General features: G+C 38.5%; 1 protein-coding gene across 7 annotated transcripts in view; it reads left to right on the top strand.

Moving 5' to 3' along the window:
- The window catches only part of FOXJ3 (forkhead box J3), a 144,007-nt gene that overhangs the window by 23,734 nt on the left and 93,723 nt on the right, over nt 1–26,550 (top strand). For 5 of the 7 annotated variants that reach the window (XM_081818232.1, XM_081818228.1, XM_081818229.1 and 2 more), the window contains one exon: nt 19,038–19,362. In XM_081818232.1, coding sequence (XP_081674358.1) covers nt 19,038–19,362 — 325 coding nt within the window. Of the gene's footprint in view, nt 1–6,183; nt 6,638–18,925; nt 19,363–26,550 lie in introns of those variants that run through there. The other 2 variants (XM_081818231.1, XM_081818230.1) reach the window with 2 other exon arrangements.

Below are 26,550 nucleotides of genomic sequence, written 5' to 3'. Positions count from 1 at the left end.
CAGGCACTATTCTAAATGCTAGGACTGTAGCATTGAACATAACAGATAAAAATCCTATAATCATGGAGCTACATTCTGGTGAAGGGACAGTTAATAAACAAGAAATATCTGTTAGTATATATGGTGCTGAAGCGAGCACAAGAAGTATGTTAGTGACAGTGATGAGGGCTAAGGTGAAAAATAAAATAGAGAAGGGGAATGGGAAATATAGGGGTGTGTGTTATTTTAGCCAAGGAAAGCTTTACTGACATGGTGACATTTGAAAATCTGAGAGAGTGATGGACTTTTCGATTTTGGGTATGTGGAGTATGAGCATTCCTGGCAGAGGGAATCCAGGAACTGATAAGGCAGGAGACTTACCTCATGTGTTAGAGGAACAATATTCTGAACCAAATTTTTTGTGCCTGTAGCTATACATTTAGTATTTAATTAGTATTCTGGTGTCTGAGTTGGGTTATTTAGTATCCTTATATACATCTTTCATTTCTGTAATATTCTGTATGGTCCATCTATAAAGCAGAAAGTTGCTATTCTTAAATGTGTGGATAGAAAACCATTGTTTGTCATTGATTTTTTTTTTTTTTTTTAAGATTCTACCTATTTGACAGAGAGAGCGTACAAGCGGGGGCAGCAACAGGCAGAGGGAGAGGGAGAAGCAGGCTCTCCGCTGAGCAGGGAACCCGATGCGGTGCTCGATCCCGAGACCCCGGGATCATGACCTGAGGTGAAGGCAGATGCTTAACCAACTGAGCCACCCAGGTGCCCCTCTGGCTTATCTTGTAAAGCTTTACTGTCTGATATAGTAGCCACTAGCCTCATGTGGCTATTTAAATTAATTAAAAATAAAAATAAGGGGCGCCACACGTGGCTAATGGCTAGCATACTGGATAGCACACATATATTTCCATTGTTGCAGAAAGTTCTGTTGGACAATGCTGGCTTAGAGCATCCTAAATGTAATTTAATCTTTGATCTAAGATGACCGAATGCCCTAGGGCTTCCATTTCTGAGTATTAGATATTGAAGAGTATCGTTGACTAGTCATTGACTTAAGGACATATTATTAAAAGTTACTTCTGTGACTAAATACTGACTTTGATATATCTAGGCTTTTATGGTGTTCTCACTACTAGACCAGGCATTATTTAAGCATTTTAAAGTATATTAATTAAATCCCTCTAACAGCTCTATAAGTTTGGTACCTCATTTCATAAATGAGGAAATAGAGATACAAAAGTTAAGCTTAGCTGAAGGACATGCAGTGAATAAAGGGACAGAGCTGGAATTCATATGTAGGCCTTGCTCCAGTGCCCATGCTCTTAATCACGAAGTTCTGCCTCTTGGCTGTCAGTATTCATCATCATTTGAGGTGTTTTTTTAAAATGAGGGATGTCAAAAATATTCCACTTAATTGAGGATACCATAAAAATAATTAGAAAAGGAAAATATCAATGCAGGAAACAGGAAAAAAAGTGATAGAAAACTAGTGATAAAATTGAAAAAAAATCTTATGAAAGTTTTTTTTTTATGGGGAGATGGTGGAGAAATTTGAGTTGTCATGGATTCATATATGTGGGGGAAATAATATCAGAGGTAATATGGAATAAAAAGCATCACTGGGTATATTGGTAAAGTAAAAGAGGAGTTAAATATGAAATCTGTACCTGTCAACAGTGTTTAAGGTATAAAATAATACTGAAAAATAAAGTGTTATGATTTGACTTAGTAAACTTATTTTAGTCAAGCTTTGCTTGGCTGCAATTAAAGGAAGCCAGCACTGGATATATCAAACAAAACAAAGGGATTTTATTTGTGGAGAATACTGGGGTATTTCACAGAACTGAGGGATAGCTGGATCTCTTGAGGGGATAGAACCCAGGTTCTTAGGAACCTAGGCAGTATACTTTCTTCTTTGTTGCTTTTCTCTGATTGTAATTTATTTCTTCATTTCTAGAAACCAGCTTTCTTTACCTTTCTGGCATATGGGCATCCTGTACCTCTCAAGTTCATAGTTTTTTTTTTTTTTTTAAAGATTTTATTTATTTATTTGAGAGAGAGAGAATGAGAGACAGAGAGGGAAGAGGGCAGAGGGAGAAGCAGACCCCCTGCTGAGCAGGGAGCCCGATGTGGGACTCGATCCCGGGACTCCAGGATCATGACCTGAGCCGAAGGCAGTCACTTAACCAACTGAGCCACCCAGGCGCCCTCAAGTTCATAGTTTCTTTATTCAGGAGACCAAACCATTTCAGTCCTAATTCTGAATTCCTAAGGAAGAAAATTCAGGTGAACAGCTTAGGTCAGGTGTCAGCCCTGGTTCTCATCCTTTAATTTGTTGTAGTACTCATATAGCTATGGTATAGGTAAGACTTTCAGGGCCCTGAGGATGGAGACAACTCAGTGATAGGGCACGGTGAGCTAGGCAAAATACTACAGGAAGTGTCTGATACAAAGCAGCATGTATCCAGTGTTGGGTGAAAAGAGTTAGGATTTCAAGAGAGGATGTTTTTTAGGATTCAGACCCTTTCCTTATAGTCATATGGGTAGTGAATGGGAGATTTGATTCTCACCTTCCTTTTGGAGTTGTAGATTTGGAATTGGACTAAGAGTTCCAGTTTTGTTTAGTTTGACAGATACATATTGAATACGTACTCATTATGTGCTTACTAGCATTCAAGATTCTCCTAGAAACAACAAAAGAAAAGGACAACAGAAAAATTACTTTGCCCCATACTGATGCTTACTTGAGAGCCTGAAGGATAGGTGCTTACGGACAGGTCCCTGTTGAAGGTTATGGTGCTGAATGGAGATTTTTTTTTTTTTAAAGATTTTATTTATTCATTTGAGACAGAGAGAGCATGAGCGGTGGGAGAGGCGGAGGGAGAGGAAGAAGCAGACTCCCCGCTGAGTCAGGAGCCCGATGTGGGGCTCGATCCCAGGACCCTGGGATCATGACCTGAGCCGAAGGCAGACACTTAACCATCTGAGCCACCCAGGCGCCCCCAAATGGAGATTTTAAGCATAGGAACCGCTTTCTTCAAAGTTAACACTCTTTCTGCAGTCCCCCTATGTATATTTGGAACTTGGAAAGTGATGTATTAGCTATGTAAAAAAGCACAATTGGAAGTTACGGAAAGATGAGACTATTTGAATAGGTAGAGTCTGAGAAAAAGATAGTGCTTCTTTATTACAGGTAGGCCTATAGATAATTAAAAAAATAAAACCCCAAGAAGCCCATGCAATGTAATCAGAGGATCACTGGATTGGAAGCCGTATAAAATGGGGATAATCATCCATGCTTTACCTTACAGCACAAATGTAGTTATTTTTGTTATTGATATCAAGATAAAACCTATGGACTTTAAATTCATAAAGGAAGATACTACTGGTTTTCAAATTGATTTAAACATTTTAATGGGTATATAGTGGTATCTCATTGTGATTTTAATTTGTCTTTTCCTGTTGACTAATGGTGTATATCTTTTCATGTGCTTATTGACTACTTGTATGTCTTTATTCAAATCTTGCACATTTTAAAACTGGGTAGTGTCATCTTATTGCATTGTTAGAGTTCTTTAAATATTCTGGATGCAAGTTTTTTGTTAGAGCAAAAAAGTTTTAAATTTTTTCCTTCCAATTTCTTTTTTCTTTTTGTGTCTTAGCTGAGAAATCCTAACTACTCCAGATTGCACCCACACACACACACATATTTAAAACAGTTTTAAAAAACACCTTTATTGAGATGTAATTGATATAGTATGATTTGATAAGCCCCCCCCATAAAATTACAGTCACAATATATCCGTCATTCTCAAAAGTTTCCTGGTGTTGCTGTGTGCCCTCTTGTCACTTTCTGCAAGATAGCAGCTGATCTGCTTTTCTGTCCCTAAATGTATGTTTGCATTTTCTCAAGTTGTATAGAACTGGAACTGTATAGTATTATCCTTTTATTTGTCTGGCTTCTTTCATTTAGCATAATTACCTTGAGATTCACCGGTGTCACTACATGCATCAATAGTTCATACCTTTTTGGTTCATTGGTTATATGTGCAACAACATTTACCTGTTGGTGCATATTTGGATTGTTCTCCAGTTTTAGCTATTACAAGTAAAAATGCTATTTTAAATATAGTATAGGAAATATAGTCAGTAATATTGTAGTAATGTTATTACCGGTGACTGTACTTACTGTGGTGAACATTTATATGTATGTCTTTGTGTGGACATACGATATATTTTGGGTGAATACTTGGGAATGAAATAATTGGATCATATGGTAGGTTAAGGTTTAACTTCTTAAACTGTCAAACTGTTTTTGAAAGTGATGTACCATTTTACATTCCCATTAGCAGTGTGTGAGAGTTCTAGTTGCTCCATATTTTTGGCAACACTGGGTACAGTTCTAATAGGTATGTAGTGATACCCCAGTATAATTTTAATTTGTGATTTTTTAATGACTAATGATCTTGAGCATCTTTTCATGTGCTTCTTTACCATTATATATCTTCTTGTTGAGGTATCTGTTCAGATCTTTTGCCCATTTAAAAAAATTGGGTGTTTTTTATTATTAAGTTTTGAGAATACAAAGGACTTGAGATACAAATCCTTCTTAAGATACATGCTTTGCATTTTCTTCCGGTCTGTGGCTTGTCTTTTCATTTTCCTAGTGGTGTCTTTTGAAGAACAGAAGCTTTTAATTTTGATAAAGTCCAACTTAACCAATTGTTTTCTTCTATGAATTGTGATTTTTTTTTCATGTCCTATCTGGGAAATATTTGCTTAATTAAATGTTAAAAAGATTTTCTCTCATGATTTTCTCTAGATGTCTTATAGTTTTAACTTTTACTTTCTGTAACTCACTTTGCAGGTTTTTGTGTATGATGTGACATAAGGGACATTGTTTATGTTTTTCTCATACAGATAACCAGTTGTTTCAGCATTATTTTTTGAAAAGTCTTTCATAACTTGTCTTGGCACCTTTATCAAAAATCAGTTGACCAGTAAAATAAGTGAAAGGGATTAAGAGGTATAGAATTCCAGTTATAAAATAAATTAAGTCATGGAGATGAAAAGTATAGCATAGGAAATATAGTCAGTAATATTGTAGTAACGTGGGCGCCTGGGTGGCTCAGTTGGTTAAGCGACTGCCTTCGGCTCAGGTCATGATCCTGGAGTCCCGGGATCGAGTCCTGCATCGGGCTCCCTGCTCGGCAGGGAGTCTGCTTCTCCCTCTAACCCTCCCCCCTCTCATGTACTCTCTCTCATTCTCTCTCTCTCAAATAAATAAATAAAATCTTTAAAAAAAAAATATTGTAGTAACGTTATTACTGGTGACTGTACTTACTGTATTGAGTACTGAGTAACAGAATTGTGGAATCAATATGTTGTACACCTGAAACTAATATAACATTGTATGTCAACTATACTTCAATAATAATAATAATAGATAAGTTGGCCATATATGGGTGGGTCCATTTTTGGACCCTGTTCTGTTGATTTATATGTCTGTCCTTTTACTAAAACCACTTGTCTTGGTTATGGTAGTTTTACAGTAAGTCTTGAAATCTGGTAGTCATAAGTACTCTGTTCTCTTCAAGTTGAGAAAAGAACCTGATAATCAAGTATCTGCTTAGTGGTGGGTTGAAAGTTGAGGTAAAGAAAAATTCATATTTACAAATTGCCAAGTAAATTTTTAGACGATGGTAAAGAACTTGAGCACATGGGAGGAAATAGGTTGTTCCATTAAGAAAAGATTGTGACGATTTATGGAAGGAGTTGCTATGCTTGATGAGAAGAAAAAGGATAAAGTCTGTGTTAAAGACAGCAAAGCTGAGAAACTTTGAAGTGATGATGACAAGAAACAAACAAACAAAAAAAACCACAAAAATGTGGGGTCTTTAGGAACCGATAGAATAAGCAGAATAAGTCTCTAGGCAGAGAGACTCCCTTAGGGTCTACTAAGTTTAAGCTGCACAGCTTTTTATAGATGACTAGTAAACATTCTACCCTAAATAGCACTGGGATTTCTATGGAAGTTAGTCCTTTTCAGACCCTTTCACATCATGGAATGATAATCAGTATTGATGTATTATGTAAGCTGATAATGATTGATGTGCTCTTAGAACAGAAGGTCTGTTCATTTAGATTTTTTTTTTTTTTAAGATTTTATTCATTTATTTGACAGACACAGCGAGAGAGGGAACACAAGCAGGGGGAGTGCGAGAGGGAGAAGCAGGCTCCACTCTGAGCAAGGACCCTGATGCAGGACTCGATCCCAGGACCCTGAGATCATGACCTGAGCTGAAGGCAGATGCTTAACCAACTGAGCCACCCAGGCGTCCCAACTTCTGCAAATTTTTTTAAAACATTTAATAGAGACAGCTGGATTCTCATCTCTGCCTCTGCATTCAGTCTGATGTGATAACACCCATCACATAGCATGTGAAAAGTTCCACTGTACATTTATCAGAGGATGAGAGTGGAAAAGGCAGATAACATCTTATTGTGAAAATTGTTTTGACCCTTCAGATTCCCTGAAAGGGTGTCTGGACCACACTTTGAGGACAACTGAATCCTAGACATCACATGTAGAAGTTTAAGCTGTTTAGCATTTTCTGTGCATCATAGTTAACCCTAAAAGGTAAGACAGGATTGCCTTCCGCGGTGTTAGCCTCTGCCAGCACTGATGCCATACTACTGGTATAATGTATAGTGAGCTAAAGCAGTATGGTTGTAGAGAGGTTAGGATAAACACTTTAATGAGATAGGATGAACCAGTGGATATGTGTTACTCAGAGGACTTTTATTATATGGACATTATATATATACATATTTTAAACTAAGTATAAGGAGTGTTAATAGCAGGTTCTGTCTGGGTTTTTAACTTTTTTTTTTTTTTAAGGATTTTATTTATTTATTTGAGAGAGAGAGCAAGCCAGAGAGAAAGCACAATCGGGGGAGAGGCAAGGGGAGAGGGAGAAGCAGATTCCCCGCAGAGCAGGGAGCCTGACATGGCGCTTGATCCCAGAACCCTGGGATCATGACCTGAGCCGAAGGTAGACAGTTAACCCACCAAGCTACATGGGCGCCCCAGGGTTTTTAACTTTTTTTTTTTAAAGAGAGAGCGAGTGCACGCACAGGGCGCACCTGAGCAGGGGAGGGGCAGAGGGAGAATCCTAAGCAGGCTCAAAGCTCAGTAGCACAGAGCCCAATACGGGGATCGATCCTAGGACTCTGAGCCAGAATCAAGAGTCAAATGCTTAACTGTCTGAGCCACCCAGGTGCCCCTGTGTGGTTTTTTTTAAATAACAGCTACAAAGATGGCTTTGAGTGTTCTTGTGTTAAAGGGACTAGTGTTCATCAGCCTTTCCAACTACTCAGATTCCAGTAGGTGAGATTTAAATGCAAAATACAGTATTTACTTGATGACAGAATATAGTTGAGTGGTTAATGTCCAAAAATGTTTATATTTCCTTCCTACATTGTGGAGCAAAAGACACCTAAGATGAGAATCACACATATAGTGTGAAAATATCTTTTGGCTACATGATCCCTAAGTTTGTACCCTGAATGGAGTTCTAACTATGAGTATGGCTTGTCTGAATTTAGAATACAGTTTTATGAATTTAAGATTATATGTGGAGTAATTTGGAGAGAATCTAGAGAAGAGCAATAAATATATTAGGGTTCCAAATTCAGATCCTGTTGGAGAAGTTCTGGACTTTAAAACTTAGAGAAAAGGGAACACAAAAAGTTGTGTTAATATTGTAAAATATGTGGGCGCCTGGGTGGCTCAGTTGGTTAAGCGACTGCCTTCGGCTCAGGTCATGATCCTGGAGTCCCGGGATCAAGTCCCGCATTGGGCTCCCTGCTCGGCAGGGAGTCTGCTTCTCCCTCTGACCCTCCTCCCTCTCATGCTCTCTCTCATTCTCTCTCTCGCAAAAAAAAAAAAAAAAAAAAAAATTGTAAAATATGTGAAGCATCATTATGAATAGAACTCTGACCAGTTCTCATTTTCCAAGAGAGAATTTAAAGAAATTTTCTTCTCCGTAGCAAGGGAGATACAGATTAGCCAGTTAAAACTTTTAATTTTTTAAAAAAGTTATTTATTTTTAAAGTAATCTCTATGCCCACCATGGGGCTCAAACTCATGACCCCAAGATCAAGAGTTGCGTGCTCTACCAACTGAACCAGCTAGGCGCCCCTAGCCAGTTAAACCTTTAAAAAAACCAACCAACCAAACAAACAAAACGCGCATACCTTAGAGTAACATACCTTAGAACAGATTAAGTTGTGAACTTTTCTTCCCTTGGAGATCTTTTTTTTTTTTTTTTAAAGATTTTATTTATTTATTTATAGGACAGAGAGAGACACAGTGAGAGAGGGAACACAAGCAAGGGGAAGTGGGAGAGGGAGAAGCAGGCTTCCCGCCGAGCAGGGAGCCCGATGTGGGGCTCGATCCCGGGACTCTGGGATCATGACCTGAGCCGAAGGCAGACGCTTAACGACTGAGCCACCCAGGCGCCCCTCCCTTGGAGATCTTAAAGAATATTGTTAGTCTCGGGGCGCCTGGGTGGCTCAGTTGGTTAAGTGGCTGCCTTCGGCTTAGGTCATGATCCTGGAGTCTCAGGATTGAGTCCCACGTCAGGCTCCCTGCTCAGCAGGGAGTCTGCTTCTCCCTCTGACCCTCCCCCCTCTCATGTGCTCTCTCTCTCTCTCTCTCATTCTCTCTCTTTCAAATAAATAAATAAAATCTTAAAAAAAAAAAAAAGAATATTGTTAGTCTCCAAAATAGGTAATACCAGGACTTTAAGAAATGACCGAATGAGGTTCTTTTTCATCTCTGATTTTATGATAAATAGCTCTGAAATCACAACAGTTTTACAAATGACAGTTGTCTCACTAAATCTCCCGGATTTTTTTTTTTTTTTAAGATTTTATTTATTTATTTGAGAGAGAGAATGAGATAGAGACAGAGAGAGCATGAGAGGGGGGAGGGTCAGAGGGAGAAGCAGACTCCCTGCTGAGCAGGGAGCCCGATGCGGGACTCGATCCCGGGACTCCAGGATCATGACCTGAGCTGAAGGCAGTCACTTAACCAACTGAGCCACTCAGGTGCCCAAATCTCCCGGATTTTTGCATTAGCTGTGTTGTGAATATTCTTGGAATTTTAAGGGGGAAGAGAAGTTGTGAAAGTCAAGAGGTTTGAAGAGTGACCTACTATTTGTTTATTGGATTCCTTCTCCTAAATTATGATTCTTCCATCTGTATTTTCACTTCAAACCAGTGAGGATTTTTCCGCTTATTTTTTAAAAAGGTCATTGCTTATAGGAAGTATCTTCGTGGAGATTAGTTTGATGCTGTCCATTTTTCTCCTAAATGGAGCAGAGATCAACTGTTTTGAAAAGCTGGGAGTTTTTACTGGAAGAGAAGAGCAAGTAATTTTGGAGTTTATAATACCAACATTGGGGGCCAATATTAGAGGCTTAGGGCATGTGAGATGGGAGAACCAAAGTATAGAAAGTAGTTAGAAGTATGCCAGATATAAACCATATTGAAATTTTGTCAGGATTAAGCTGGTCTTGCACCAGGAAAATGGAAAAGCTGATTTCTTTTTTTTCCTTGTTACTCCTTTGTCTCTCTGCTGCAAGATATCTGACTGGGGCTTTTATACTCAAGAACTGTTGACTTGGAATTCCTTTATGGAATAATAGGATTTTGTGGGCTGCTTCAGGAATCATCATATCATCTTATTTCTATGGGGAAAAGTATGTTCTCAATTCTCATATATAGTCTGCAAACAAAATTTTAAAACCTAATACTTTCTGGGTCACTTTAGAGTAAATATGAGGGGCTCATTTCCATTGAGGCTGCTAAATGATTATTGTATCATTTAGGACATGTAAGTCTAAAACCACTGAGTAAGAGTGACAACCATTTAAAATTTGGAAAATTCTGGGGTGCCTGGCTGGCTCATTTGGTAGAGTGTGCAACTCTTGATCTTGGTTGAGTTTGAGCCACACATTGGGTGTAGAGATTACTTAAAATCTTTTTAAAAAATGAAATAAAATTTAGAAAGTTCTGAAGAGTATGCATTTGGTAATAAAATTATTGACTGTGTGTTAGAAACTATTCTTAGTGCCTTGTATGCATTAACTCATTTAATCCTCACAGCAATCCTTTGGGTTGGGTACTATCTTTATCTTCATCTTACAAATGAGGGAACTGAGACATAAAAGGTTAATTTACTTGTGTAAGGTCACATAGCTTAAAGTGGAAGAGTTTAGATTCTAATCCAGGCAGACTTGCTCAGCAGCCTGGTGTTCTTAATTACTAAGTCATACCTTTTCCAATGTAGGACGCTGTTAATTTTGCTGAAATTGAACTAAGAGTAGAAACTTTGATTTTGCTGGTATATGAAAACTAAAGTAACACCAGCTGCTTTTGCTTGGAAATAGCTTAAATTATTACCTCATTTATAAGTTAAAATTTTATGTCTTATGCTTATAAAATATAGAGTCAATCTGTAATAGATTATTCTCTTTTTTAGGTTTCCACCACGATTTGCCCCTATGGGTACACAAGTATTCACATGTGCTCTTTCTTCTATGTATTGAACTTACTTGCTCTTTTCTCAAGAGAGACAACCCAGAGTTTCATCCAGTTACTATAATTAGCTGAAAATGTAAGCTCTTTAGGTACAGTCTCTTTCATCAGATCCTGGTGTGGCTTCTTGTGGATCAAAGATCTATAAACCAGATGAGTTATTTACATTCTACCTAATATGTAGTGGTGGAGAATGATTAGGATAACAGCAATAAAAGGTATTATTCAGAAAAGGGGATAATGGGAAACACTCAGTAGTCATTAGTGCATCATAAAATCTTACTGGGTAGAAGTGGCAGTGACTCCTTGACAGTGTAGTAAGTTCCTTGATTTTGCTCTTTGGTAGGGCCTCCATTGTCTCCTATGCCTTCTGAAAGATCCTACCTTGTCCATTATCTTCCATGACCACATCTGAGATGGATATTAGTGAAGATGCCCTTTCTGGGAAATGTACAGCTTTTATAGCTCACTTCTTGTTGATGAGCTTGGGTATTATTTTGGAAACTTAAGAGGCTTTTGCAGTCTGGTCTCTTTGTCTCCCCCGACCTCCCATACAATTAGCTTAAAATACTTAGTTTCTAGACTTTTTGCTGCTTTGATCCATAACGCCTGCCCAGACAGAATTTTTCAATGTGAAGACTGTGCCCTTTGTGCTCCGTTTACCGCAGGAATTTCCAGTCTTGTTTTGGTGCCATGGAACCCCTTCAACAGTCTAGTGAAACCTGTGGATCCATCTCAGAATGTCTCAGAATTCACAAAATAAAGTACTTGGGATTACAAAGGAAACCAATTATATTGAAAGTTAGCAAAATACTAACTTTGAAACATAGTAATGTGTGCTTTTAACATATTAAATGAGAGATCTAGTGGCAAGTCTAATATACTAGCATAATTTTTAAGTAGTTTATTTTTTTTTAATTTTTATTTTTTTTAAAGATTTTATTTATTTGACAGAGAGAGACACAGCGAGAGAGGGAACACAAGCAGGGGCAGAGGCAGAGGGAGAGGGAGAACAGGCTTCCCTCTAAGCAGGGAGCCCGATGCGGGGCTCGATCCCAGGACCCTGGGATCATGACCTGAGCTGAAGGCAGACGCTTAATGACTGAGCCACCCAGGCGCCCCTAAGTAGTTAAGTTTAAATTAAAAGTTGAGATTCTGCAACATTTGCATGTGAGAATGCATTTGTGATTTTTATTGGTGGCAAGGTCACAAGTACTGTTAATGCTACTATGATTTGTTGTCTAATTTCATAATTAAAGGAAATGCTAAATTTCAGTTACAAGTTAGTGGAAATGAAGAGTCTTTTTTTCCCCATCCAAGTTCATTGACGTCTTCTGGCTTCTGAGGGAAAGATGGTTCTGATGAGGCCATTTGAAACAATGGTGGAAATCATGGGTGGAAAGACAACACCCTTATGACATTGCTTTTGTGTGGCAAGATACCAGTCTTCTCTACTGCCAAGGCTGCAGTTTTGCAGCTACCATTCAATTATTTCAGTTTGCTACTTCAGAAGCAGTTGGTGTTTTTTCAGCTATGCAAGGCTTTAAATTATAGGACTGTTAGCTTAAATTGCAGGCCATAGGGAGGGAGTTAACCTCCCTTAGCAAATCTGCATTTTTTTCCCTCTCTGCTTGCAACTCTAATTGAAGTTTATTTCTCTCTCAGGATTTTGTTTTAAGTGACAAGAAGAAGCCAACGCATGCCAACATTCTAAATTTTTTCTATATTTCTCTCCTTGCCGTAGCCTTAGTTGGCATATGGTTTGTTCTCTAACTTCTGTAGATGGCCAAATTTGACCAAATCCTTTGTCACTCTTTAAGAAGGTCACCAGTTTTCCAGCCTGCAATATCAGAGTTAATGTTTGCCTCATCAACTCCTCCTTTTTTTTTTTTTTTCTAATTTTATTTATTTATTCGACAGAGAGCACAAGTAGGCAGAGAGGCAGGCAGAGGGAGAGGGAGAAGCAGACTCTCCACTGAGCAGGGAGGCCGACGCGGGGCTCGATCCCAGGACCCTGGGATCATGACCTGAGCCGAGGGCAGCTGCTTAACCGACTGAGCCACCCAGGCGCCCCTCATCAACTCCTCCTTTAAGAGTGTCTTATTTTAGGTTCTCTTACTTGTATCCCTCACTTCCTTATCCCAAATTTCATGTTTGTTAAGAATTGCATTCATCCACTGGTGGTATCTTTTTATGGTAAACATAAGTCTGGAAGGTAGGCAGTTCAGGGCTCAGATGGCAGCTTCACAGTTTGACAAAGAACTCAGGGACCCAGATTCCTTCTCTTTGCTCCTATATCCTCAGTGTATGACACTTTCAAGGATCACCTTATGATCAAAGATGACACTGGAGCAGTAGCTATTGTGTCTTCAGAGAGCAGGAATGGCAGGAGGCACAATGCCATCCAGAATGAAATTGAGATTGTATTCCTCAGGAAGAAGATAAAAACAGATGTTAGGTGGCACTGAATGGTTTCTGCCATAGACCTTACTTCTGGTTGCCTTGGGTGGTAAGATTCTGTAACAGGAGTTATATATTTAAAAAAGTATATATATAGGGGCGCTTGGGTGGCTCAGTTGGTTAAGCGTCCAGCTCTTTGTTTTGGCTCAGGTCATGTGAGATGGAGCCCCGCATCGGTCTCACACTGGGCAGTCTCGCACTGGGCATGGAGCCTGCCTAAGATTCTTCTCTCTCCCTGCTCTTCCCTCCTCCCTCTCAAAAAACAAGTGTGTGTGTGTGTGTGTGTGTGTATTCCTTGAGATGCATATGATCAGAATTACTGCTGTGGTAATTATAAGGATTTCTTTTTGAGTTTTTAGTTGCTCAGTTTTTCTTATGAGTCTTATGATGACTCTTTCTTGTGATTTTTCTTAAGTCTTTTAAGATGAAATGCCAAGTGCCAGGAATAGAGTGAGAGGATTCAGGAATATCTAGGTCACGACATCATTATCCTCATTATTCTTATTTTCCTTGATGTCTTCTTCTTACCTTTATTTAGGAAGCCAGCAGTATCTCTACCCATTTCCCCCCTTTTTGATAACACTGTTGAAAACTTGAAGACTTTCTGAGTAATCCTTAGTTACTTGTTGGGAATTAGGGAGGTTGCAGAGGGAGGCCAAGCAATATGTTAAAGTACCTAGAAAGCTTATTTGGGATCCTATTAGTGGCATAAAGTGGGATTAGAACCCCCACCCCTCTCCCCATCTCATGGCTTAATGTTGAGTTTTTATATCTTGATACTGTTTGCATTTTCATGTTATGTAGAGAAGATTCGTCATGAAACTTTTTTTTAGCAATAAATATCATCATAGATTTAAGACATGAGTTTTCCATGCCCTGCTTTCTCCCATAAGTAACATTATCTTTTTATCTTTGCTTCTATCTTCCCATTTTTCTCTGCTATTCCGGAACTGTCTCTGTTCCTGTTTAGTGCTACTTGTCAGTCTGAGTCATACTTTTTTCCAATTCATAAATGACTTCAGTCCTGTGATTATCCTTACCTCATGCTATTGAGTCCTTTTTTCTTTTGCCTCTTCCTTTTAGCTTGTCAGTGTGTATGGTTTCACTTGTTTGGGAAGGATCACACCCACACCTTCATTGGCTAGTAACTGTTTCAATCATTTAACCATTATTTCTTGACCCTTCACTTATTATATTCTTAGGGATTGGAGAGAGAGAAAAGAATAAGAAAGTTTCTTCTTCCAAAGAGCTTATGGTCTCTGGGGAGATAGATATAGTTTAATCTTGTATAAGTCCTGGGATAGAGAGGTGTTGACATATTACTATGGGAGTAAGATCTAGTTCACTTTAGGAGATGGAAGATAAGAATGGATTGACAAGGCTTTCTGGAGGGGGAAGTGTTTGGTTTGGGTCTTGAAAAAAAGTAGAAGCCAGCTAGGCAGTGTTAGATGGGAAAGACATTTCAGAAAGGAATGTTTTTAATCCAAATACTATGTTATTTTTCAGATAACATGTACCTGGTGTGGTGTTAGGTAGCATCTGAAGTATTAGTTGTATGGTCACTGTTCTCACTGGGGAGGTGGGGGAAGAGGGTAGTAAGCTTAGGCATATGATGCAATTATACATATGAAACAGCATGGTAAATGCCAAATTGAGGTTATAATTGCTCCAGGAATTTAGAGAAGGATTAATAAAAGATTAATAAAAACTACAGTAGTTGAAAATGAGTTTAGATTTAATATAATAGGAAAAAGGGAACCATTGAAAGTTTTCGGGCACAATGTCATGAAAACAGTGCTGATAGATTTCTCTTGGGAGTGTATGCATGGACTCTGGAGGTGATTAGCAGAGAGGAGTGGTAAGAAATCAGACTCTAGGAGGCCAGCTAGGAAGCTTTTGGAATGAGGTGAGGTAATGAGGGCCTGACATTTCTTAACCAGATTTCCATAACTAGATTCCTCAGAGCCTCCCATGCTGTTCTTAAATTTACCACCATCTGTTCTCTTATACAAGCGGACTTCTGTCATCACCATTCCATTAAGGGGTTTCTTTCTAAAGTTACTGATGATCTGGTCATACCTAATGGTCATTTTTTGTGTTCTTCGTGCTTAATGGAGAACCGCTGTGGCAACCAGCTGACACACCAACAATGGAAGCACTTTTTACCTTACTACCAAGAATATATAAAATTTAATAAATTGCAAACAGAAGCCCCACTTTTTCAGAGTTTAAATTTAAGATAGATATTTTATAGTTCAAATTTGATCTAGCAGAACTGATGAAGATAAGCACAGCAGTGGAGTGATTCTTACTCCTGGTGTCTTTGATAACTAGGGACCATTTTCTTTCTAGCCTGTTGAGATCTTTACTTTCTTCAAATCTTAGCTGAAGTTCTCCCTTCTCTGCCTCTGAGGGCTGTAGTCCATGTTGTCCTCTCTGTTTTTGTACTGTTAGCAGCACCCAGAGCTCAGCCTTCCTTTCTTCAGTTCTTCTTTATGTTTGACCTTCTTAATTGGACTACAGTTTCCTGGAGGACAGGAATTTTATCATACTTCGTGTGTGTGTGTGTACAAACTTTTACTCTAATAGCCCTGTACATGTGTAATTATAAATTCTTAACTGTTATAACATGTATTAAGTACTTACTATATGTTTACATTATATTTCTGAGGCTCTTATAGTCTCAATTAGTGGCACTGGTGGAAGGAAACAGAAGTTAAAGATGGTTCTCAGTAGGGGGCATCTGCAGTATCAATTATATTCCAGTTTGGAACGTGCATTTATATTAACTTTGAAAATATATGCGACTGACTCCTTTGGGAATTTGAACAAAATAAAGCTACCTAGTGGAGCCTTAACTGAGGCAAATAGAATGACAGTATGGTATAATAATTGCCAATGTTTATAGAATGAAATATGAATAATAATAGCAGCAACTACTGTTAGCATAACTACCACCAGTAGTTAACATTTTTTGAATGCTTACTATTTGCCAGTCACTGTTCTCAGTACTTTTCATCAGTGAGGTAGGTACTATTATGCTCATTTTACAGATGAGGTATGGTAGAAAAACTACTGGATTGAGCATTGGGAGACCTGGGCTCTGGTTTTACTTCTAGTGTTAACTACCTTTGTGAATTTGGGCAAGTCTTTAACTTCAGTAGACCTTAGTTTTTCATCTTTAAATTGAAGTGATTGGTTTCTGATCTCTAGCGTACTTTGCCCACTCATTTGACAACCTGTGATGTCTAAATTACATTGTTTTCTTTATTTTTTTTTTTGTTTTCTTTAATTTTTTTAAAAAAATATTTTATTTATTTGAGAGAGAGAAAACATGAGTGGGGAGAAGGGCAGAGGTGGGGCGGGGGAGGAGAGAGAAGCAGGTTCCCTGCCGAGCATGGAGCCCACGCAGGCTCAATCCCAGGACCTTGGGATCATAACCTGAGTTGAAGGCAGCTGCTTAACCGATTGAGCCACCCAGGCGCCCCTACATTGTTTTCTTTATTCCATAAGTTCCTGTAACTTATTTCATGCTAGCAATGAGCATTTCATACAGTGCTGCGATTATAGAGCATAATGGTAAGGGTTTTATTGTTTTGTTTTTTGTCTTTGGTTTTTTGATCTCTGAAGGTACTGTATAGAGAACTTAAAGTTCAGATTTCAGAGGAATATATGCAGTAGAGATGGAGGGAATTTGAGAAAGTGAAAAAGGTAAAGCTGTGGATGAAAATATCTAAGAGCAAGATAATAGGACTCTACTGGCAGTGCAGATAAAATCCTCATGGCTGTCTCTTGATTTATAATTGCTGTTGCTTAATCTGGTTTACTTTATACTGCATTAGTACCCTCGCCAGATAATCCTATAGTAATATTATTAACTAATACTTAACGGATGTTTTTTCTATGTATATGCTACCACATTTAATTCTCAAAGTAATATTTTAATTTTTAAAAAATTTATCTGAGAGCACGCCAGAGCGAGCATGCTGGGGCTGGCGGGGGGGGGGGGGCGGGTGGTGGCGCAGAGGGAGAAGCAGATTCCCTGCTGAGCAGAGAGCCTGATGCAGGGAGGGCTTCATCCCAAGACCCTGACTGAGATCATGACCTGAGCTGAAGTCAGATGCTTAGCTGACTGAGCCACCCAAGTGCCCACTCAAAGTAATATTTTAACTGTAGGAACTATTAGTTTCATTTTATAGATGAGAAAGCTGGAGCTTGTTTGTTTGTTTAAAAGATTTTATTTATTTGTCAGAGAGCGCACGTGCGCGAGTGAGCAAAAGCAGTGGGGAGCAGCAGGCAGAGGGAGAGGGAGAAGCAGGCTCCCTGTTGAGCAAGGAGCCTGATGCAGGGCTTAATCCCAGGACCCTGAGCTGAACTCAGACGCTTAACAGACTGAGCCACCCAGGCATCCCTAGAGAAAGCTGGAGTTTAGATATATTTATTAACATTTTAATTTCCTGCAGCTGTAACTAGTAGAATTAGTACTTGAACTCTGATCTGCTTGACTTGAGAGCCTATGTTCTTTATCAGTTCTGTATTGCCTCCCAGAAGTTCCTATCCTAAGCATGTATTCCAGGCTGCTCTTTGCTTGCAGCCATTTGGGATGAGGGCCTATATTGGATTTTATTTGCCACAAATTTTTTCTTTCACTGAGGTACTTCAGGTTTCTTGTTTTCTTTTTTCTCGTTATTTTGATATCACTTAGAAGTCTTTCATTCTTCTCTACCCTATTATTCCTGTTTCTTTGATCCCGTGGTAGAAAGGTTTGTATCCTCAGCTGAAAGTTAGCAATTCCAGTGTGAAGTGTCAAGCTTTGTTTCTGTATTTTTATCTTCAGTTCTTCAAGCAGCTTTTCCCTTCTCCAGAAAATGTGTTAATCTGGCAGATTTTATTTATTTTTTCTTTCTCTGGGTTGTAATGGTCTGAATTTTTGAGCCTTGGAGAGAAATATGTTACAGAATCCAGATCACTAGATGTTTGCATTAGTCTGCCCTGAGTTTTTAATGCTTCTTGCTGTCCATTTATATGATTTAATTTCATCTGTCCTACACTCCCAGATCTTTAGTTTTCTTAAGCTTGTTCCTTGACTTTTGTGGATTTTTAATTTTTATTTATTTATTAAAGATTTTATTTATTTGACAGTGAGAGACACAGCGAGAGAGGGAACACAAGCAGGGGGAGTGGGAGAGGGAGAAGCAGGCTTCCCGCGGAGCAGGGAGCCTGATGGCGGGGCTCGATACCAGGACCCTGGGATCATGACCTGAGCCGAAGGCAGACGCTTAATGACTGACCCACCCAGGCGCCCCTATTTTTTATTTTTTAACTGCCTGGGTGCTGCCTATCCTCCTCTTGTTCATCAGTGTCCTTGAGTTTGCATTCCTCTTTTCGGTCAGCTCCCCCAGCTAGCTTGTCTACTTACTATTCTTGTCTACCCTGCTTGCTTTTCCTACTTCCCACCTGCTCAGCTCTACCTTCTTTCCTCCTTGCAAATTCCTGTGCCTGTTTCTCAGTCACTTCTCTGACTTCTTTACTTTAGATATTCTTTTGTTTGTATGACTCCCCTAAAATTTGTGTAAAAGAAATGCCAATCTTAAGATTTTAAAGGGCCTGTGGTGTTGGTGAGTAAAGAGCTGGACTGCGGACTTATTTTTCATACTATGATCCTGTTGCCCTATTTAAAGTGACAGTCTTTTTTAGAAACATTGGCATTGGGATCACTTTGTGTGTATGTATTGTTCTGTATCTAAACATTTTAAAACCAAATTTGTTGTGTTTTGGAGAGGAAAAAATTTAAAAAGATTGGAAATGTTGAGCCCTTAAATATTTGTTTTGGTCATTAACATACTCAATCTTTTTCCTCCAGATTTAACTCAGGCTTTCCCTCACTTTGGAACTCCTAGATTTGTGAATATTGGATATTTTGAGAAGCAGGGGTTCTTTCCTTGATACTGACTAAGGAGTCTATTTACCTTCAGGATGACATCTGAACTGGAGAGCAGCCTAACATCTATGGACTGGTTACCACAGCTCACCATGAGAGCAGCCATCCAAAAATCTGATGCTACACAAAATGCACATGGAACAGGAATTTCCAAGAAGAATGCGCTCCTTGACCCAAATACAACACTGGACCAGGAAGAAGTCCAACAGCACAAAGATGGGAAACCTCCATACAGTTATGCCAGCCTCATTACATTTGCAATTAATAGCTCACCCAAAAAGAAAATGACTCTAAGTGAGATTTACCAGTGGATTTGTGATAACTTCCCATATTATAGAGAGGCTGGCAGTGGTTGGAAGGTAAGGATTTTATTTAAATTATTATTTTTATGCTATAAACAATAATAACACTAGCTTCTATTACAGATAAAGCTTTGTGGGGGCTTCTATGATTAAAAAGTGAAATTTTATTAGTCATTTTTAAGATGTCAGAAAAGGTAATTAAATGTTTTTTATTAAGTGATTAACTTTATTTTTGGTAGAATACCAATTTATTAAAGCTTTATTATGTTACATGACTGATAGAGCATAAAGTAAGAACAGAGATAATGTAGCATTCACTGGAAAATAATACCTACAGTTCAGGTAAGTTGATAGTCTTTGGTTAAAAAAAAAAGTATTACAACTAGTATTGTTTTCATCATCTAACATTTTTTTTTTTAACTTTTATTTTGAAAGAATTTTAGATTTATAGAAGGGTTAAATGAATAGTCCAAAGGGTTCCCATATGTTCTTCATTCACTTCCTCTATGTTAACATCTTATATAAGCATAGTACAGTGATAAAAACTGAGAAATTAATGTTAGTACAGTACTTTTGAGTAAGTAGTACTGTTAACTACTAAGTAAATTACAGACTTCATTCAGATTAGTTTCTCTCCTAGTGTCAGGATCTAGTCCAGGATCCCGCATTACATTTAGTTGTCATGTCTCCTTGGTCTCCTCTCATCTGTAGTACCTCAGTCTTTTCTTGTCTTTTATGACCTTGACACTTTTGAAGAGTACTTGTCAGGTATTTTGTAGAATATTTTGTAGAATGGTATTGTATAGTATGTTTTATAGTTTGGATATGTCTGATTTTTTTCATGGTTAGACTGAGGTAATGCATTTTGGGGAAGGATAATGCAGAGATAATGTGCCTCTCTCTGTATGTCGTATCAAGAAGTACTTGATGTTAGTATGTCTTATAACTGGTAATGTTAACCTGGTTCTTTGGTTAAGGTGATGTCTTCCAGGTTTCTCCATTATAAAATTAATATTTATTGCTTTGTAAATTATAAAGTGTTTTGGGAGCTACTTTGAGGGTATGCAAGTACCCTGTTCTTAAACTTTTGCTCATTAATTTAGCATTTGTGTAGCAGGTTTTTATTGTTTTCTAGTGGTGATTTTTTCTTTTCTCCATTACTTCTCTATTAATTGGGATTCTTCTGTGTGGAAGACTTAGTCTTTTCCTTTTATTTACTTACTCTGTCATTTATTTGTGTTGTATGCACTCATGGATATTTATTCTTTGTGTTGTCATTATTTGTTAATCAGGTTGTTGCAGCTTTGGCCATTGTGCCCTTTTGACATGGCCCTGTTATTTTGTTTCTTTAGTACTTTTTAACTTTCTGGCACAACAAGATGTTCCAGGTTCATCTTGTATCATTCCTGTCCAGCCCTAGATCTTTAAGAAGTCCTAGTTCCTCATCTAAGCTTTTTGATGAACCGTCAGATTGCTTTCCTACCTAATTTATGTTCTACAACAAATAATTCAACTTAACTTTCTTTTGTGTCTGCACATGTTATGTTTATATTCCTATTAGGAATTACCCAGTTGTATGCTATGTAGGGTGTGTGTTTGTGCATGTGGAAGAAGGGAGTTTAGAGAACTTTAGATGGTAGTTACTCTTGTTTCTCTTAAGCCTTCCTATCTCAACAGCTTTGTCTTTTTTATTTGTCTAGATTTACTAAAAGATATTTACTGACTTTTTTTTTAAGATTTTATTTATTTATTTGACAGAGACACAGCGAGAGAGGGAACACAAGCAGGGGGAGAGGGAGAGGGAGAAGCAGGCTTCCCGCGGAGCAGGGAGCCCAACGCGGGGCTCGATCCCAGGACCCTGGGATCACGACCTGAGCTGGAGGCAGACGCTTAATGACTGAGCCACCCAGGCACCCCTATTTACTGACTTACTATGCATTGGTGATGTGCTACACACCATGCCAGATAGTCAAGTGTCAAGGGAAGGGATTTTTTTTTTTAAGATTTTATTTATTTGTCAGAGAGAGAGAGCGAGCACAAGCAGGGGGAGAGGCAGGCAGAGGGAGAAGCATGCTCCCTACTGAGCAAGGAGCCCGATGTGGGACTCAGTCCCAGGACCCTGGGATCATGACCTGAGCCGAAGGCGGATGGTTAACTGACTGAGCCACCCACGCATCCCAAGGGATTTTTTTTTTTTTTTTAAAGATTTTATTTATTTGAGAGAGAAAGAGAGTGAGCGAGCGTGCGCGCACAGAGAGAGAGAGAGAATGCACGAGCCAGGGGAGGGGCAGAGAAGCAGGCTCCCCGCTGAGTAGGGAGCCTGATGTGGGACTTGATCCCAGGACTCTGGGATCATGACCTGAGCTGAAGGCAGACGTTTAACTGACTGAACCACCCAGGCGCCTGGGAAGGATTTTTTATATATCCACGTCTTTTCCATGTCCTAGCACAGTGCTTCCATTTAGTAAGCCTAGTAAATGTGGATTGAATGAAACCCTGAATCCTGGTCGCAGCCTTCTTTCCTAGCGTTTTTTTCTAGTCTTTTCTCATGTACCCCCCCCCCCCATTCCAGCCTATTAGCTGTCCCTGGATATAAAAATGTGATTCTTTTTTTCCCTTGCTTTTGTTTGTCTCTTACTTGTACTTGGACTTTCTCTCTTCTGCCCTTTTTTCTAGTTGGCCTTACCCTATTTTTCTTTCAGCTCGTATGTTCCCTCTCTCCTCCCTGTAGAACTAATCTCTTTTGGGTTTCCATATGCTTGATTAATAACAGTATCATAGACTTTTAGATTTTTGTTCAGATACCTTGTTTCATTAGTTTTTTATTTCTGTACTCAAATACTTAAATGATAGTTGCTTTTATTGTTCTCTGTGTGTCAGGTGCTATATGCCAGATTGCCTTCTTATGTCTTTGTCTTTTTAAGTCACACAACATTCTTAGGAAATAAGTACTGTTACTGTCCAAATTTGAAAAGTAAGAAAACTGAGGCTTAGAGAAGTAACTTTGCAGTTTCTCAGAGAATGGAGGAGATAAGATTTGGTATCAGACTTGGCAGATTTGGAGATTTCAAATCTTATGCCTTAACCATTACACAGGGCCTATAATTTTGCAAACACTGTATAAATATTTATTGAATTTAATTTGCCAAGATGAACTGGCCGACTCAGTATGAGAAGCAATTGTTAACAGTATAATTTGAATAAGAATCTACTGTAACAGTATTTCAGTGGAGGAGGTACGTAATAAAATTTGATGCATGAATCAAAAAAAGCATCATTCTAACCAAGTAGTAGTGATCCATCTAACTTGTGTGTTCTGGCTTTACCACTAGGTACTACTATTCAGTAGAGTACTTTTGTCAAGATTTAGGATGAGAGAAGGCTAGCAGATTTGATAAACCTGTTTAGCATTGGAAAAACATGGTGGCTAGGGACTAGAAATGCCCCAAATTTGAATAAGTGGCTTAGAAAGCCCATCAGGGGTTATGGGTCTGTATCACTGATTGTAAATTTACATATTTGCACGGACCAGACAGGTGACATAAATGAGTAAAGCAAAAAAGATGACTGATTGAAGATCGCATCTAGTGTAGAACTGCTGTGCTCTTAGGCAGGCACTTGCAGCATTTTAGGGCATATCTTACAATCCCCCCCGCCCCGAAAATTCAGAAATCTGGATTTTGTGTGCCGTTTCCCAATTTTTAAATGTTAATGCCAGTTTTCTTAAATACAGTGCAGGCCAAACAGAAGTCTGTTGGCTGAGTTCATTCTATGGACTACAAATTTCCAGTCTCTGGTTGAGATTATATCCTCTTGTTTTCAGCTAATTTTAATTTGAAAAGGATTTATTTACGGTATATTTTTGTGAGCAGTATGTTTGGCTTTGGCAGTACTAAGAAACTTAGCACAGGGCCCCTAAGGAAGCTTATAATCTTTATTGGATAAGGGGGGATATATATAAACAAGCAATTATGATGTTATGTAAACAGCTCTGTAATAGAGAACTACAGAGTGCTGTGCTATGATGGATTGGCTAATTGGGCACACCTAGTGTGTGTAAGCCATAATAATATCTAGTATATATGTGACTTAGTAAAGAGTGTTAAATGAAGGGTGAAGTTAATAAGAGCTGTGAGAATTTAGAAAAGCTTATAGGAGGTGTGATGAGGTTCTAAAGTGAGTGACAAAAAGACTGAGTGCTGGGAAAGTACAGGAAGGGTGAATCAATAGAAAACTATTGAGGAAGTGTAATTGAGCTCTGTTTTGAAGACGAGTAAGATTTAGGGGGGGTGTTTTTTTTAAATAACAAACACTCTTAGGAAATAGTTGCTTATACGGGTTCTTGGTGTAGAGAGCAGTAGAAGTTGGGATAGAGCCAGAATGCAGAGATTCCATGAATATATGAATACCAAGCTCAAGAAGAGCTTGGTCCAAATTTGGTAGTGAATAGTACAGAACGTCAATTATATACCTCATTTACTATCCAATCTCAGCTCAAATGTAAGTCCACCTGAGAGTGCCAAATCCATTCTGCTGAATTTCGTGCTGCTGGCCAGCCCAGCTCATGGCCTGAAACTGGTTTGGAAGTAACTGATAACAGTTTCAACTGGAAGACATAATGGTTTAGATATAATGAGGAAAGAAGGGGAAAGGGGAGAAATGGGAATAGGTGGAGGATTATATTGCACTTTGAACCCAGGAGATTGTCTGGTCCAGTCTCTTGCTTTAGGCAGATCCTTAATATTTCCAGGGACGGCTATCTCATGTTTATTCTTTTAAAAAAGTCTCTTCCACCCAATTTTAGGTGCTTAGAACTTGTCAGGATTGTTTATAATTTTATTTTTGTAAACAGAGAAATAGTTTAAACATTGCAAATGGAGACAAATGGAAACTGGTTTATCTCCTTTGCTCAGGTGCTAACTCTTTTTTCATGTTTTACAATCTGCTGTTCTTAGATTTGTCTTGCACACTCCTACAATCTGCTGCTCACTATTTCTTCTGTCACCCAGAGGAGAAAATGTTGCCATGGTCATTTGAAAGGATTCAAATAGAACTTTAATTTTTAGGTAAAACTCCCTTTCATTTTGTGCTAGGGCATTGAGGGGAGATTACATACTAAAAATAACTCTTTGAATATTCCAGAAGAGTTTAAAAAACACTCTTTAAATTTCTATGATGGGATGATTTTGTAATCTGAACTAGAGGAAAAGGAATTTAAATTTTTGTGCTATTTACTTTACTAAGAAAATTAACCTTTACTAGAATTTAGGGTAGTATAAAGAAAAATACAAAAGAATGCTATGTGTATGTGGGGTTGTATTATGCTACTTTTTTTATGTGGGCAGAAAAAGAAAAATATATATTTATTGTTGTAAAAAGAAACTAGGAATAATAAACTAGAAATGTAGTGAACATAGTTACCTATAGGGGTGGATGGAACCGAGGTGGAAGGGGTGTAGAAGAGAATAAGATTTCGAGTATACTTTTTATTTAGTTTTAAACCATGTAAATGTTCTACACATTCAAAAAAATATATATACACAAAATAAAAAAGGTTGGAAAAAGGAAACCTTAGAACTGAATATAAGAAGAAACAAATAAGCTGTACGTCATATCAAATGGGTAACATAATCACACAGAGAAAAAATTCCAAGAAACTTGAAAAGAGCATTCTCTTGTTTTCATGGGATACATACTAAGATTGAAAAGAATTGCAAAGAAATTATGACCTTTACTTCATAGATTTGTCTAGTGGTTTTTCACTAGAGGCAGCCTCTACCTCCAGTAACCCCGAGAAGAGAAGTTGGGATGTTGGGAGTATTCTGAAACTGTTGGTAGGATAGAACACATGAGTACATATATTGATGTGGGGGAACCAGGGCTCTCACAATGGGGAAAAAAGAGAGGCAGGTAGGAATGTGTTGGTTAATTTGAATTGGAGGTGCCAGTTTAAACTCAAGTTTAAAATAAAAATCACTTAGAATGTTTTTAAAATTTAGATTCCTAGGTCACAACTCCAGAGATTTTGAATTAGTCATCTTGAATGGAGCCTAGAAATTGGCATTAAAATTCATTTTAATTGGGGGCGCCTGGGTGGCTCAGTTGGTTAAGCGACTGCCTTCGGCTCAGGTCATGATCCTGGAGTCCCAGGATCGAGTCCCGCATCGGGCTCCCTGCTCGGCAGGGAGTCTGCTTCTCCCTCTGACCCTCCTCCCTCTCATGCTCTCTGTCTCTCATTCTCTCTGTCTCAAATAAATAAAAATAAAAATCTTAAAAAAAAAAAAAATTCATTTTAATTGGTTCTAGTCGAGGTAGATTGTACTTTTGAGAAAACACTTTTGGGGCTGGGGTTTTTAAGACCAAGCAATATGCCTTGATCAGTTATTTAACCTGGGCCATTTTTCTCCAGGTTAACCTAGACCATTCAAATTATGTCTACCTCTCTATTCTCCTAACTTCTTTTCTTGGAGTTATTAGAAGTAGGGTCTGGCCAAAATGTGAGGTGTGAAGTAATCTCTTTTCTTAATTTTGTGTGTGTGTATTCATGTTTTGACTTTCGTATCTCTCTAGGTATTTAAAAGACTTTTTTTTTTTTTTTTTAAGATTTATTTGAGAGAGAGAGAGAGATCTCGCACGCATGCACTCATTCAGGAGGAGGGGGAGAGGGAGATTTTTAAGCAAACTCTACACAGAGCCCAATACAGGGCTCCACTTGGGATGATGACCTGAGCTGAAACCAAGAGTCGGATGCTTAACCTACTGTGCCACTCAGGTTCCCCTTTCTCTGGGTATTTTAATTTTCTAAATATGCTTTTGGTATTTTTTTCAACAGATTTTTGATTACCATATGAAAAGCATTATATTCTACGTTCTGAGTTGATAGACAAGGTCCCCACCTCATGGAGCCTACATACATTTTGGTATTAGGATGCAGTATATGAGAAGAACACCATTAAACAAATAATTACAAGTGTGATGAGAAATCCAGGGAGATAAAGAAGTTTATTACAATGAGACCTAACCTATCGAGAAAAGTCAGAAAGGACTTCCCTAAAGGACTGATGCTTAAGCCAAGAATAAATTGAAAGTTGAGTAGACTCAGTTAGGTGAAAGGGATGGAGTAACGTGGGGGGGGGCAGTCACCTTTGCAGAGGGAGCAACACATGGAAAGCCTAGAGGTGAGAAAGAACATTGGGGGGATGAGTATAGACAGCAAGGTAGGGAGGTAGGGTCAGATCATGAAGG

This window comes from Leptonychotes weddellii, chromosome 4 (assembly GCF_054177405.1).
Source record: "Leptonychotes weddellii isolate Sample4059 chromosome 4, ASM5417740v2, whole genome shotgun sequence".
In the NCBI taxonomy this organism is placed as follows: domain Eukaryota; kingdom Metazoa; phylum Chordata; class Mammalia; order Carnivora; family Phocidae; genus Leptonychotes; species Leptonychotes weddellii.
The sequence above is the reverse complement of the archived record's forward strand: the minus strand, read 5'-3'. Positions and strand labels throughout refer to the sequence as shown.